At 39.0% G+C, this 15,368-nt stretch overlaps 1 protein-coding gene across 1 annotated transcript in view; it reads left to right on the plus strand.

The window, feature by feature from the left end:
- NELFA (negative elongation factor complex member A) overlaps nt 1-15,368 on the plus strand; it is a 76,479-nt gene that overhangs the window by 14,764 nt on the left and 46,347 nt on the right. Inside the window, exons 2-3 of the mRNA XM_053704214.1 lie at nt 4,763-4,934; nt 6,629-6,790. Coding sequence (XP_053560189.1) covers nt 4,763-4,934; nt 6,629-6,790 — 334 coding nt within the window. The remainder of the gene's footprint in view (nt 1-4,762; nt 4,935-6,628; nt 6,791-15,368) is intronic.

Here is a 15,368-nt window from a genome sequence, read left to right on the forward strand (position 1 = left end):
CATTTGATTTCCAAACAGAAGATGCAGATTCATCTACTGGCGTATTCGTGTTGGTTACTGTTTGTGTATCTGTACTGTCTGCAGATAGCTCCTGCAGTATGTCTACAGTAAGTAGATCTTCTGCATTCAAACTGTTTGGATTAAAGGCATATAATTTTTTGAGCAATATTTTTCTGGAGAACAGATGGATATCTCTTATTACCTCAAATTTATTTAGTGAATTTACAGGGCAGAAAGACAGTCCTCTGGATAGTACAGATTTATGTGTAGTACTGAGTGTATAGTCAGAGAGGTTAATAATCCTCATTTGTTCATCCTTATCTTGCTGAAGGGACTCAATTCCCTTCTTCTTGTTGACTGTCTCACTGGGCCTGAGAATTTCCGTTTGTTGCCCCTGTTCTGAGTGTTGGTCTGATTGGCTGAGGTGACTGGTGGAGTTATATTGTGTGGGGTTTTGGACAAAAAAGATGAGGAAGAAGAAGATGATGTGGAAGATTGTACTGAGCTATAGCTCTTCGGTCTGGCACTAATTGTGTCTGTAGTAGTACTTTCATTGTCAGTATTGGTGTCTAAGTCATTGTCTGAAATATCTGTTTCACTTTCTGCACTGCTCTCAGATTGTTGAACAAGGTATCTGTTACCTCTATATCTAGGGGTGACATTACTACGCCAACGATAAACTCTTTGATTTTGGAAATCTTCAATATCTCTCTGCAACTTTTGTTTTTTGGTTGCTATAATTTCTTGCTCCAACTTGTCCAATTCCTTTTGATATTTATCATACTGATTTTTGTAATCTATTTTATCATTAAATTGAGACAGTTGGGCATTATATTCTTCAATTTCAGAATCTAATTTTGTTAGTTCGAGTTTATCGTGTTTAATTAATATATTTATTAATTTGAGAGAGCACTCTGACAAGGCTGTTTCCCATTCTTTGGTTAAATCATTGTTATAAAGGTTGAAGGCTGGAAATACCTTCATCCTTAACCCTCTGGGAATTATGTTTTTTTCTGCATACTTCTCAAAGAAGTGCCAGTTCCACCATCTTTTAGATTGTTTATGTAAGGTTTGATGTAATTTACATAACACATTGTTTAATTCATCCTCATTAATTTGTATATTGTCCCTAGTGGAACTGTTAAAAATAGAGTTAAGTTCTGTAAGTCGTTTCTGATGGCGATTAGCCATATCTGATTGAATATTCATTTTGTGTATTTTGTTACTTATTAAACCCCCAAGGAAAAGGGCTAAACCCAGAAGAGAGACTCTGGGTATATTCTCCCAAAGAACTAAGCTTTGAAAAGTGTGGTGGGGGATAGTAGGAGTTAATCAGTAATTAGATGTTGTACCTATTGTGTAAATCAAATATGGTATATAATATACCAATACTCAGTAATCACTTGTAATAATTATGGTGCACATCTAATGTGGATTCTTAGAGGGTAGAACTAAACAACTAGAAATACTAATTGTACAAGGAGATACACTTAGGATTATTAGAAAAGAATACCACAAAGAAAATTATTTCTTTAACTCCAAATAATCATATGAAATATGAGGATTACTCTATTTGTTTAAAATGTTCCATTACATTCATACTTTAATACTTTATTGTTACGACTAGGAACAAACATTCACACAGAAGTAGCCTGAAAGAGTTAAAAACACTTAAACCTAGTTACATTAAATAGATATAGTCGGCAATGCTCTATGTATTTAGCCTGATGCCCACAATATTATTGTGCAAGATAAGCTAAGCCCTGGACATAGTGCCATTTGCGTGCCTGCATCTCAGACCGCTGCAATTATGCATGCTAAGTCAGTGGAATGGGGATTACTCAGATTTGTCCCCTCTACTAAATCTGGATCAAGAGACCAGAGATTCTCTTCTCTGGTGGCTTTCTCGGGTCCATCTGTCCAAGGGTATGACCTTTCGCAGGCCAGATTGGACAATTGTAACAGATGCCAGCCTTCTAGGTTGGGGCGCAGTCTGGAACTCCCTGAAGGCTCAGGGATCGTGGTCTCAGGAGGAGAAACTCCTCCCAATAAATATTCTGAAGTTAAGAGCAATATTCAATGCTCTTCTAGTTTGGCCTCAGTTAGCAACACTGAGGTTCATCAGATTTCAGTCGGACAACATCATGACTGTGGCTTACATCAACCATCAAGGGGGAACCAGGAGTTCCCTAGCGATGTTAGAAGTCTCAAAGATAATTCGCTGGGCAGAGTCTCACTCATGCCACCTGTCAGCAATCCACATCCCAGGCGTAGAGAACTGGGAGGCGGATTTTCTAAGTCGTCAGACTTTTCATCCGGGGGAGTGGGAACTCCATCCGGAGGTGTTTGCTCAACTGGTCCATCGTTGGGGCAAACCAGAACTGGATCTCATGGCGTCTCGCCAGAACGCCAAGCTTCCTTGTTACGGGTCCAGGGACCCGGGAGCAACGCTGATAGATGCTCTAGCAGCTCCTTGGTTTTTCAACCTGGCCTATGTTTCCACCGTTTCCTCTGCTCCCTCGACTGATTGCCAAAATCAAGCAGGAGAGAGCATCGGTGATTCTGATAGCGCCTGCGTGGCCACACAGGACCTGGTATGCAGACCTAGTGGACATGTCATCTCTTCGACCATGGACTCTGCCTCTGAGGCAGGACCTTCTATTACAAGGTCCTTTCAATCATCCAAATCTAATTTCTCTGAGACTGACTGCATGGAGATTGAACGCTTGATTCTATCAAGGCGTGGCTTCTCAGAGTCAGTCATTGATACCTTAATACAGGCTCGGAAGCCTGTCACCAGGAAAATCTACCATAAGATATGGCGTAAATATCTTTATTGGTGTGAATCCAAGAGTTACTCATGGAGTAAGGTTAGGATTCCTAGGATATTGTCCTTTCTCCAAGAGGGTTTGGACAAAGGCTTATCAGCTAGTTCTTTGAAAGGACAGATCTCTGCTCTATCTATTCTTTTGCACAAGCGTCTGGCAGAAGTTCCAGACGTCCAGGCATTTTGTCAAGCTTTGGTTAGGATTAAGCCTGTGTTTAAAACTGTTGCTCCCCCGTGGAGCTTAAACTTGGTTCTTAAAGTTCTTCAGGGAGTTCCGTTTGAACCCCTTCATTTCATTGATATTAAACTTTTATCTTGGAAAGTTCTGTTTTTGATGGCTATTTCCTCGGCTCGAAGAGTCTCTGAGTTATCTGCCTTACATTGTGATTCTCCTTATCTGATTTTTCATTCAGATAAGGTAGTTCTGCATACCAAACCTGGGTTTTTACCTAAGGTGGTTTCTAACAGGAATATCAATCAAGAGATTGTTGTTCCATCCTTGTGTCCTAATCCTTCTTCAAAGAAGGAACGTCTTTTGCATAATCTGGACGTAGTCCGTGCCTTGAAGTTTTACTTACAGGCTACTAAAGATTTTCGTCAAACATCTGCCTTGTTTGTCGTTTACTCTGGACAGAGGAGAGGTCAAAAAGCTTCGACAACCTCTCTCTCCTTTTGGCTTCGGAGCATAATACGCTTAGCCTATGAGACTGCTGGACAGCAGCCCCCTGAAAGGATTACAGCTCATTCTACTAGAGCTGTGGCTTCCACCTGGGCCTTTAAAAATGAGGCCTCTGAACAGATTTGCAAGGCTGCAACTTGGTCTTCGCTTCACACCTTTTCAAAATTTTACACTTTTGCTTCTTCGGAGGCTGTTTTTGGGAGACAGGTTCTACAGGCAGTGGTTCCTGCCTTGTCCCTCCCATCATCCGTGTACTTTAGCTTTGGTATTGGTATCCCACAAGTAATGGATGATCCATGGACTGGATACACTTAACAAGAGAAAACATAATTTATGCTTACCTGATAAATTTATTTCTCTTGTAGTGTATCCAGTCCACAGCCCGCCCTGTCCTTTTTAAGGCAGGTCTAAATTTTAATTAAACTAGTCACCACTGCACCCTATGGTTTCTCCTTTCTCGTCTTGTTTCGGTCGAATGACTGGATATGGCAGTGAGGGGAGGAGCTATATAGCAGCTCTGCTGTGGGTGATCCTCTTGCAACTTCCTGTTGGGAAGGAGAATATCCCACAAGTAATGGATGATCCGTGGACTGGATACACTACAAGAGAAATAAATTTATCAGGTAAGCATAAATTGTTTTCTTAGACACTTGAAGGCCGCCTCTAATCTGAATGCATTTAGACAGTTTTGTTTTTTTTTCTCTACTAGAAGGTTAGTTCATTTGTTTCATATTGATAACATTGAGCTCACGCACGTGAAGTTACCTAGGAGTGAGCACTGATTGGTTAAAATGCAAGTCTGTCAAAAGAACTGAAATAAGGGGGCAGTTTGCAGAGGCTTAGATACAAGGTAATCTAAGCCTCAGTATTATAACTGTTGGTTTTGTAAAACTGGGGAATGGGTAATAAAGGGATTATCTATGTTTTTAAACAGTCTGGTGTTGACTGTCCCTTTAACTTCTTACAGTATGTCCAAAGTATCACTGTTGAACTACTTAAAATCTTTATCTACCTATCTACACCTCCTGACTCTTAAAACCATACTTTTGGCTTATACCTTGTTATGAGTGTTCTGTAGTAAAGCGGGTTACCACTGAAATGTCAAATTCCACCGTGTCCCATTGTCACTTAACATTTGTGATTCTGTGCATTTATGTTTAAAACCTATCTTGATGTTTTGAAATTCTTTGCTGGTTCTTAAGATTCATATAAATTTGTCAGTTTGGTTATATAAAAAATGTTTATTTTCCCCCCAGATGAAAGGTGCACTAACCGAAATCATCCAGTTGGCAACTCTGGACTCTGATCCATGGATATTAATGGTAGCAGATATCCTAAAATCTTTTCCTGATACAGGTTCACTGAACCTTGATCTTGAGGAGCAAAATCCAAACGTTCAGGATATTTTAGGAGAGCTTAGGGAGAAAGGTAAATATAAAGTATTTAGTTCTTTTTGTGTAGATTGAATATGAACTTTATACTTTTCGGGGCTGCTTGATTCCAAGATGTCCTTTACTGCCAGGAACACATTTAACTGTACTAGTGAACTAAAATGAATTTTCATTAAAATATAAAACTTTCAATCGAAACTGGTTTTATTACTACAAAACCTATAAATCTGTCAGATCTGGTCTAATCTCACTTATTATATATTTATCTCATGTCTCTAGTCTATTCTGTGCAGACTGCAGTGAAATTGACAGTTTATTTTTTACAATACTCAGTGTTGTGTATCGTTTAAAAATAAAAAAAAATTCAGCCAGATTTGAGCACCTGTCTAACCTCAACTTAAGTACATTTCTTGCATTAAAGTTTTCTATGTCATGCAAATGAACTAAGCTTTTGACAACAGATGTGTTTTTATGAAGTCTCTGAAAATGGAGGGGGGGGGTGTTCTTTTTTTTTTTTTTTGTTTTTTTTTTATTATCAATCGCATGTTAATTTAAATGCTATAAGTAGCCAAGAGTTTAATAGGATGTGATATTGATACATACTCGCATGCATACTCGCATGCATACTCGCATGCATACTCGCATGCATACTCGCATGCATACTCGCATGCATACTCGCATACATACTCGCATGCATACTCGCATACTCGCATACATACATACATACTCGCATACATACATACATACTCGCATACATACTCACATACTCGCATACATACATACATACTCACTCTTGACAATCCTAAAACTGCAATCGGAATAAAATGTTTCTTAAACTTATTACATGTGTCCCCAAAGTAGTATAATTAAGATAATATAAAGCCAGTACTAAAATTTTATATAAATTCTGTTTGTATTTGTAATAGTGAAGGAATAAAAAAAAAAAACATAGGAACATGCTATCGGCAATAATAAACTTGTAATGACCTGCAAGGCAGCCATTGGATTGTAAACTTTAGCTACAACATAATGCAAAGAGTAGGATAACTCAATCAGCAAACCTGTTTTGTAATAAACAAAAATGCAATAACTAATAACTCAAATTACTTGTAGAGAAATTACTAGCAATAAGTTTATCATTAACTAATTTGCTCTGTATTTGTGTAAAGTATCTGTTAAATTGTATTTAGAAATGTACTATTGGTTATCTCCAATGTGCTTAAGTGGAAATATTTTTTCCTGTGTGAAGCTTTACAATGCCAAAAGTACTAGGAACAGTTACAGTGTAAAACAATTTGTATAATTTGCAATACACTATATGGACAATGTTTATATAATTTAGCTACACAAAAAACTTTTATTGTGATGAGGTCACAAATGGAAACAGGTTTACCCTAAGCCAATAACCTTTAAATCATGCAAAATGTACATAGTTAATAGCCACCATATGTGGTGTTTTTGTGGTTCCATCTTATGAATATGTACTAAATAAATTCCCCATGTTTTGGTTTAACCCCATCAGGTATTTTATGTTTGAGAAAGTAAGAGGGTATCTATGTACCTATGAAGTTTGACAAGTGTTTTTTCAAAGTTCATCAGCCATAAGTTAGAGGTTAACCTGTAATATTCATAATACTTGTGTTTTTAAGTGGGAAAAAATTAGATATAGATATATAAAAAAAAAATGTTTTATTTTTTATTTAACCTAATACTGTCTTTCAATTCTCTCAGTCAGTGAATGTGAAGCCTCGGCAATGCTTCCGTTGGAATGTCAGTACTTAAACAAAAATGCTCTGACAACTCTTGCTGGACCTCTCACACCCCCTGTCAAACATTTCCAGTTAAAAAGGAAGCCAAAAAGTGCCACCCTCCGTGCAGAGTTGTTACAAAAATGTAAGTTTGGGTGGGGGACATTTTATAAGTAATACTATTTTGTCACGTTGTGGTGTTCTCTTGGTGGAAGAGACTTTTCTTGCTCTATTAATTTTATAGTGACATTTTAAATATATTATACGTATGCATACAGTTAGATACACCCTACTGAATGTAGTTTTCTCATAATGAACTAAAGGCTTATGGGTTAAATTGTAGAAATTAATTTTGTAGTAAATATAAATTGTAAAGTTTATTCCTATCTATGAATTTTATTTACAAAATAAAAAAAATTAAGTCCATGATTTAAAGTTGCATGTAGTAAATGTCTTAAAATACATTTCACAAATTCAATTTTAACCCTTTGAGTGCTAAGCTGAATTCTATATTTTTCTGTTTTTTTTTTTACTATTTAATTTTTTTTTTTATTTTTTTTTTTCCTGGTCTCCCCCAGATCCCCAAGACGTATACCAATGGTAGGTCTTGGGGGTCTGTAGCTGCTTAGATCCCTGAGATACGGGTTTCTAAGCAGCATGCCCCCTTTCCCTATACTTTGTATGGAGAATTTTAAATAAAGTTGCGTGGTGACGCCATCACGTCATTGCGCGTGATGTCACCGCACGTAACGGGAAGCCCCGGCGATGCCTGTCACTATGCTGGCCCGATTGCCGGGGTAGGAGCTGGTGGGGGCCCCCAGATTGGAAGAAAGTAGTTGAGTGCTAATGACGGCTCTGAGTCGTCATTAGCACTCAAGGGGTTAAGTAGAGTGGCTTTTGAATATTATTTGGTAGGTCATTTCTGGTCATAGTAGTCCATAATATAAGAGAACTGTTAAACTTCATGAAGTGACAATTGATCATTACTTTAAGAAACTCAGGTCTGTCAGTCCTGAAAATTTCAAGTACTTTGAATGTGCGGTGCAAAAAATAAAGCGTTATGGTGTAACAGTTTTGTTAGGATAGCCACAAGAAATTCAGACGGCTACCTCTTTTGCAAAATACGTACTTATTAGAGTCACTAGACTTGGAAATTGCCAATTAACACCAACCCCAAATTAGTCATCTGTTAAGAGCAGACTTCACAAATCGGGCCTTCCTGGTTGAATTAATGCAAAAAAAACTACTGATGGTGACAAAGCAGAAGAGACATGATAGGACCAAGGTGGGTATCAGACCACTAGAAATTCAGTCCAAATTTGAGATTTTTGGTTTAAACTGCTGTATATTTGTGAGACACAAGTTCAATGGATTGTTTCTGGATGTGTGCTTCCCTCCATGGAGGAGGTGCAATGATGCCTTGCTGGTAGGGTTGCCACCTGTCCCTTAAAATACAGAACACTTATAAGTTACACATGCTGCAGGGTGTGCAGTGAGTAATATGAATAGTGCTGTCCAGAAACACAAATGTTCCTGCCTGCACACCCTGCAGCATGTGAAACTCATAAGTGTCCAAGAAAACATGGCTGAAGTGGCAACCCTACTTGCTGGTGACAGTCAAAGATTTAGTTAGAAACCCAAGGCACATATAACCAGCATGGCGACCATAGTATCCTGCAGCTATACTTAATTTTGTCTGATTTATGTTCAGTTAGGCTGTCGTTGGTTTAACAGGACCGTAACTCAAAACACTCCTCCAGTCTGTGTAAGAGATATTTGACCAAGAAAAAGAGAGCATGCTGAATAAGATCTGTCCTAAACCAAATACAGTTGGTTTGGTTTGAGTTAGACTGGAAGGAGATGAAAAGGCCAACAAGTTTCCAGCTTATATGGAAAAACAGTTAGACTGGTGCAAAACATCAGGTGGCTGGTTTAGAGAATGCCCAGCATGCAAAGGGTGTCTACGTTGGGGAACTTAAAATTTATCATAGTTGTGATTTTAAGACTACAATTTTTTTATTTTTGTCATTGCATAATTCCATTTGTGCTATATAGTGCTTTTTTGATAACTACTAAAAATATATACAAACTTTGCTGGTGCTGGCTCTTGCTTTTGCAAAGGATTTAATTTTTACAATTTGTTGGAGTTTAAGTAAAATTTGGTATAACGTATTCCTTATGTTACTTGAAATTACATTCTTAAGTGATTAAGGTTACTCATAATAAAATCTATCTATGTTGGGGGTCAATCACATTCACAACCCTTTAGAAAAACTTTTCAAAAATGTATTTACAGAAATCTTCATAGACTTTAATGGTTCTTTTCTGTTGCAAATCATTTTTTTCTCTGAAGGATTGTGATCAACCACTAACCCATTGGCAACCGAGGACGTGTCAGGCAAAATAGTCAAGGACGTGCCTGACACGATGTCGGGTAATCTGAGCGTTTGAAGCGTTCGAGATCGCTCAAACAGTATTGCAGCGATGCCTTGATGTTAATCCTGCAATACTGTTGCTGACTGCCGAGCTCCGTTTTGATCGCTTCCACAGAGAGATCACTTCCAGTTTCGCTCCACGTGGAGCCCAGCAGTCAAGCAGAGCATCAGAAGCCATCGGGAAGACTTCTGATGCTCTGACAGTGTGGAGTGCCTCGGTGGGTCGAGGCACTTGGTAAAATATTAATAATAATAATAATATTATTCCCCATATAGCCCCCCTCCCCCATGTGGCTTCAAAGATGGCGGTGCCCAGTGCATCATGGGGCTTCTGGGGTGTCCCTAGCCTGCCTCAACATAGGGGCAGGTTGGGATCATCCAATCTGAGCTTGCCCCTATAATTCAATTTTATAATAAAAAAAAAATCCCATTTGTCTGATCATGTAAATATTAACACTGACCAGTGTGGATCCCCCCTCCCTCTCCTCACTTGCGTTTTTGTGGGAGAGAGATCTGTATTTAGAGAGAGATTTAGTTAGTTAGTTTAAAAATTGTGAGACCCAAAGGTTCTTTTCAGAGCCATTGACCCCTAGTTTGCATGTGATCAGTACAAATCACTGGCTCTTGCGCAGCAGCACTTTTTTTTTTTTTTTTTTTTTTTATCTGAATTTTTTTTTGAGACCCAAAGGCTCTTTTCAGAGCCATTTAGTTAAAGGGACAGTCAACACCAGAATTTTTTTTTTAAAAAGAAAGATAATCCCTTTATTACCCATTCCCCAGTTTTGCATATCCAACTCAATTATAATACATGTTTTACCTCTGTAATTATCTTGTATCTAAGCCTCTGCTGACTGCCCCCTTATTTCAGTTCTTTTGACAGACATGCAGTTTAGCCAATCAGTGCTCACTCCTAGGTCACTTTACATGCATTAGCTCAATGTTATCTATATGAAACATGTGAACTAATGCCCTCTAGTGGTCAAAATGTAATCAGATTAGAGGCAGTCTTCAAGGTCTAAGAAATTAGCATATGAACCTCCTAGGTTTAGCTTTCAACTAAGAATACCAAGAGAACAAAGCAAAATTGGTGATAAAAGTAAATTGGGAAGTTGTTTAAAATTGCATGCCCTATTTAAATCATGATTTTTTTTTTTTTTTTTTTTTTTTTTTTTTGGACCGGTCTGTCCCTTTAACCCTTTGAGTGCTAAGCACTGTCCCACCTGGGTGCTAAGTGTTTTTTTTTTTTTTTTTTTTTTTTTTTTTTTTTTTTTTTTTTTTTTTTCTTCCAGATCCCCAAGACTTACACTGTTGGAAAGGTTAGGTGATTACCATTCTAACGGTGGGTCATGGGGGAGTCTGTAGCTGCTTAGATTACGGAGATACAGGCTTCTAAGCAACATGCCCCCTGCTCCTATACTTAACATTGTTAAGTATAAAGTTGCGCGTTGACGTCACTATGCAGGCCTGATCGCCGGGGTAGGAGCGGGTGGGAGCCCCCAGATCTCCCTCAAGGTGGGAGAGTGCTAGCGATGGCTCTGAGCTGTCGTTGGCACCAGAGTGGGAAACTCTGGGACGGCTCAGAGCCGTCGTTGGCACTCAAACATAGTGACAGGCATCGCCGGGGCTTCACGTTATGCGCGGTGATGTCACGCGCAATGACGTTGCCGCGCAACTTTATTTATACTTAAAAATGTTAAGTATAGGAGCAGGGGGCATGCTGCTTAGAAGCCTGTATCTCGGGCATCTAATTAGCTACAGACCACCGTTGCAAAGGTAATCGCCTAACCTTTCTAACAGTGTAAGTCTTTAGGATCTGAAGAAAAAAAGCTTAGCACTCAAAGGGTTAACTACATGGCTCTGAAAGAGCCTTTGGGTCTCAATAAATTACAAAAAAAAAAAAAATTTTTTTTTTTTTTAAAATTAACCCCTTATTTATTTATTTTTTTCTTCTGTAAATTGTTAGAATATTTAGTGCTGAGGAGGCGAATGCCATACTTGCGTCAGTCAGGACCCAATTTTGACCCTGCCATATGCTCAGGTACCTCATTAGTCTTAACTGATAGTGATGTATCTGTGGCTGCTAGCCCCCCTGCCAGAAGGAGACGTGTTGCTCCAGCTGGCATTGCTGCTGAATGGTGGGTAATGCCTCATCACCAGAGGCCAGATATCCCACCATTCACTGCAAATCCTGGCATCAATGTGGATGTGGCAGATTTAGCCCCCAACAGTTTATGGAGGTGTTTCTGGGCGATGTATTGGGGAACATTGTTGCCCAAACTAATTTAAATGCCCATTAGTTCCATGCTGCAAAGCCGGACTCCTATTTGGCAAAGCAGCAATGGGCCCCCATCAATGTGCCAGAATTTAAAAAATTCCGAGCATTGACTATGCTGATGGGCATATTAAAGATACCCTCCATCCGCTCCTACTGGAGCAGTAACCCCATCTGCTCTACCCCCCCCCCCCCCGCCGTTTTATCCCAGTGTATGTTGAGGAAGAGGTATGAAATGATTCTACAGTTCATGCACTTCAGCGACAACAGCCTGTGCCCCCCTAGGGAGCATCCCCATTTTGACAGGCTGTATAAAATCCACCCCCTGTTTACCCACTTTGCTGCCAGGTTTGCAGAGGCTTATACACCTGGAAGGAATATATACATGGATGAATCCCTGATGAAGTATAAGGGAAGGCAGGGATTCAAGCAGTATATTCCTTCCAAGTGCTCCAGATATGGAGTAAAGGTTTATAAGCTCTGTGAGAGCTAGTCTGGGTATACTCGGGCCTTCCGGGTGTATGAGGGGTAAGGATATCACCTTGACCCTCCAGGTTGCCCAGAACATATGGGAACCACTGGCAAGATTGTCTGGGACCTGATATAACCACCCCTGAACAAAGGGTACCACTTGTATCTAGACAATTTCTATACAAGTGTCCTTTTGTTCAAGCTACTGTATTGTTTTGATACAGTAGCTTGCGGTGCAATTAGAAAGAACTGAGCAAGTTTCCCAGGACAACTGGCATGCACCCGGCTACGAAGGGGGGAAACCTCAGCTCTGTGCCAAGAGGAGCTGTTGGCAGTTAAGTACAGAGACAAGAAGGATGTGTACCTTCTTGCCACCATCCACACAGAGGACTATGGAGATCTCTGTATTGAGGGCAGAGCTGAGCGAGCATAAGGAAGCCAGTGTGTATCAAGACTTATAACCGGCATATGGGAGGGTTGATCTGGCAGATCAGTTGCTGCAGCCTTACCTAATTATGCGGAAGACAACGGCCTGGTACAAAAAGGTTGCAATTTACTTAATGCAGATTGAAACCCACAGCGCTTTTTTGTTCAAAAAGCAAACCCCCGAACGAAACTGACTTTTACAGTTTCGGCTCCAGGTGATTTTGTACCAAGATGCACCTGCTCCCCGGAGTGGTGATGAGAGAGCAGAGTTGGGGATTCGCATTTTATTTTCAAAATCTCCCCCCCCCCCCCCCACTGCAGCAAAGCAGAATCCTCAGGAAAAAAAATGCATAGTCTGTACCAAGAGGGGGCAGAGAAGGGACACCACCTTTTACTGTCCTGAATGCTCTGGACTCAAAACATTTTATCTTATTTTTTTTTTACATTTGCCGTTTTTGTTTTTTGGAGGGTTGGTTGGTTACGTTTAGTGTTACTGAGTTTGTTTTTTGCTTTTACTGTGCCAAATTTTATAAGTTCTAAAATTTATGCTGTATTTTACCAAAAACCCCTTTTAAACCTATGCATGGGTGTACTCGGGTTGCTCAACACATAATGGGGTCTTCTTTGGCATTAACACATAACAGGAGCTGAGAATCCATGTTTAAAGTACAATGTGTGGAAAAATAACACGCACAAAAAAGACTACCCAAAAGTTTGACAAAGACTGGTGGTTAAATTAGTGCATGAAAAGTGTTAAAATACCAGCTTTTCAAATACCCTAGGGTGTCTACTTTTCAAAAATATATGGTTTGATGGGGGTAAATTACATTGGTCGGCTTCAAAAATGTCTCAAATAGGACATGGGTGCATGATGACAGATGTAAAAAATTGAATGGAAGGTACCGCAATCAATTTTGGGGTACCTTGCATTTCGTATTGGCTGAAATTTTGAAATCAGCCAGTAGGATTAAAGCTACTGAAATCTTATTGGCTGTTCAAATCAGCCAATAAGATTTCAGTAGCTCCCATTTTATTGGATGATTTCAAAATTTCTGCCAATAGGAATGCAAGGTACCCCAATAAATAATGGGGTACCTTGCATTCAATCTTCAGTGTGCAATGGACAATCGCATGAAGAGGAGCCTCCACACCACTGAGGATCCGTGCATCGGTAAAGACACCTCCGCTATGAAGATGATGGAGCCGCCTGGAAGAAAACCACCTCTGCCGGACTTCAGGAACGGTGAGTACCTATTTTGGGCTTAGTTTTAGGAATTTTTTTTTTTTTCATTTTTTTTTTATTTTAAGATTAGGGATGAAATGGGCAGTAAAAGAGCTGAATGCCCATACAAATGCCCCTTTAGGGGCAATGGGTAGTTTTTGTTTAGTTTTTTGGGGGGTTTTACTGTTAAGGGGGACTTGGTATTTAATATAAAATAGCTGTTTAACTTGGGGCAATGCCCTAAAAAAGGCCCTTTTTAAGGGCTCTTGGTAGTTTTTCTTGGGGGTTGTTTTTCTTTTGGGTGGGTTTCTTTTTTTTTTTTTTTTTTTTTTTTTTTTTTTTTTTTCTTCATAGGGATTAGGTTTAAAAAAATATTTTTTTAATTTTTTTTCTGTAATGTTAGATACATTTTTGTAATTTTAATGTTAGGACTCTTTTTTATTTTAAGTGTAATTTAGTAGTAATGGGGTTAATTTAGGGGGTGTTGGGTTAGGTGCTTAGTAATTTAATTATTTGCATTGGCGGTTTAGGGGTTAATTACATTTATTGCGATGTGGGGGGTTGGCGTAGGGTTTAGGGGTTAATATTGTAATTTTAGCCTTTGTTTGCCTACGCTGCATCCAGTTGGATTCTGAAAATGGCAGGGTGGTGAAAGAATTCAACCTTCCATTTTCAGAGTCCACCAGATGCAACTTCGCTGCATCCAGGTGGATTATTTTGGCTGCACGCACAGCCCGACATTCTTTTGCCTGTCTCGCACAGCCATCATTCCTTTTGAGGATGCGTGCACAACTGGCGATGGACGCGTCAAAAAGCGTTTATAGTATAGATTATTAAAATAATGGTATCTTTAGAAAGTCAATTTAATGGCGAGGAAAATGGTATATAATATGTGTGAGTACAGTAAATGGTAAGAGGAAAATTACAGCTAAACACAAATACTGCAGAAATGTCAAACTAGCCCTGGTCCCAAATGGTAAGAAAACTGAAAAGTGCTTTTACTAAGGGGTTAAAGAGATAATAAACCCACATTTGTTTTCTTGAATGATTCGGATAGAGCAGGCAATTTTAAGCAACTTTATAATTTCTCCTATTTTGCTTTGTTCTCTTGCCATCTTTATTTAAAAGCAGGAAAGTAAAGCTTAGGAGCCAGCCCATTTTTGTTTCAGAACCTGGGTTATGCTTGCTTATTGGTTTGCTAAATGTAGCCACCAATAAGCAAGCACTATCCAGGGTGCTGAACCTAAAATGGGATGGCTCCTAAGCTTTATATTCCTGCTTAAAGGGACACTGAACCGAAATGTTTTCTTTCGTGATTCAGATAAAGCATGCAATTTTAAGCAACTTTCTAATTTACTCCTATTATCAAATTTTCTTCATTCTCTTGGTATCTTTATTACAAATGCAAGAATGTAAGTTTAGATGCCGGCCCATTTTTGGTGAACAACCTGGGTTCTTCTTGCTGATTGGTGGATAAATTCATCCACCAATGAACAAGTGCTTTCCAGGGTCTGAACCAAACAAATAGCTTAGATGCCTTCTTTTTCAAATAAACATAGCAAGGGAACAAAGATAAATTAATAGGAGTAAATTAGAAAGTTGTTTAAAATTGCATGCTCTATCTGAATTTGGGTTCAGTGTCCCTTTAAGCTAGCTAGAACTGCTTACGTCATTAGTGACGTTCACCAATCATGCTCTATCTGAATCATGAAAGAAAAAATTTGTGTTTAGTGCCCCTTTAATTTTAAATTGGTTTTTGTTTGTGTTTATTTTTACATAGCTAAAGAAAATTGATGCCTTTTTTTAATCTGTTCAATTTCTGAAAGATTTTAAACATTTAGATTGATATTTCTATGCCAGCATCTGGTACTTTGCCATATTTTTGTTCAATATTGGA

This window comes from Bombina bombina, chromosome 2, assembly GCF_027579735.1.
Source record: "Bombina bombina isolate aBomBom1 chromosome 2, aBomBom1.pri, whole genome shotgun sequence".
Taxonomy (NCBI): Eukaryota; Metazoa; Chordata; class Amphibia; order Anura; family Bombinatoridae; genus Bombina; species Bombina bombina.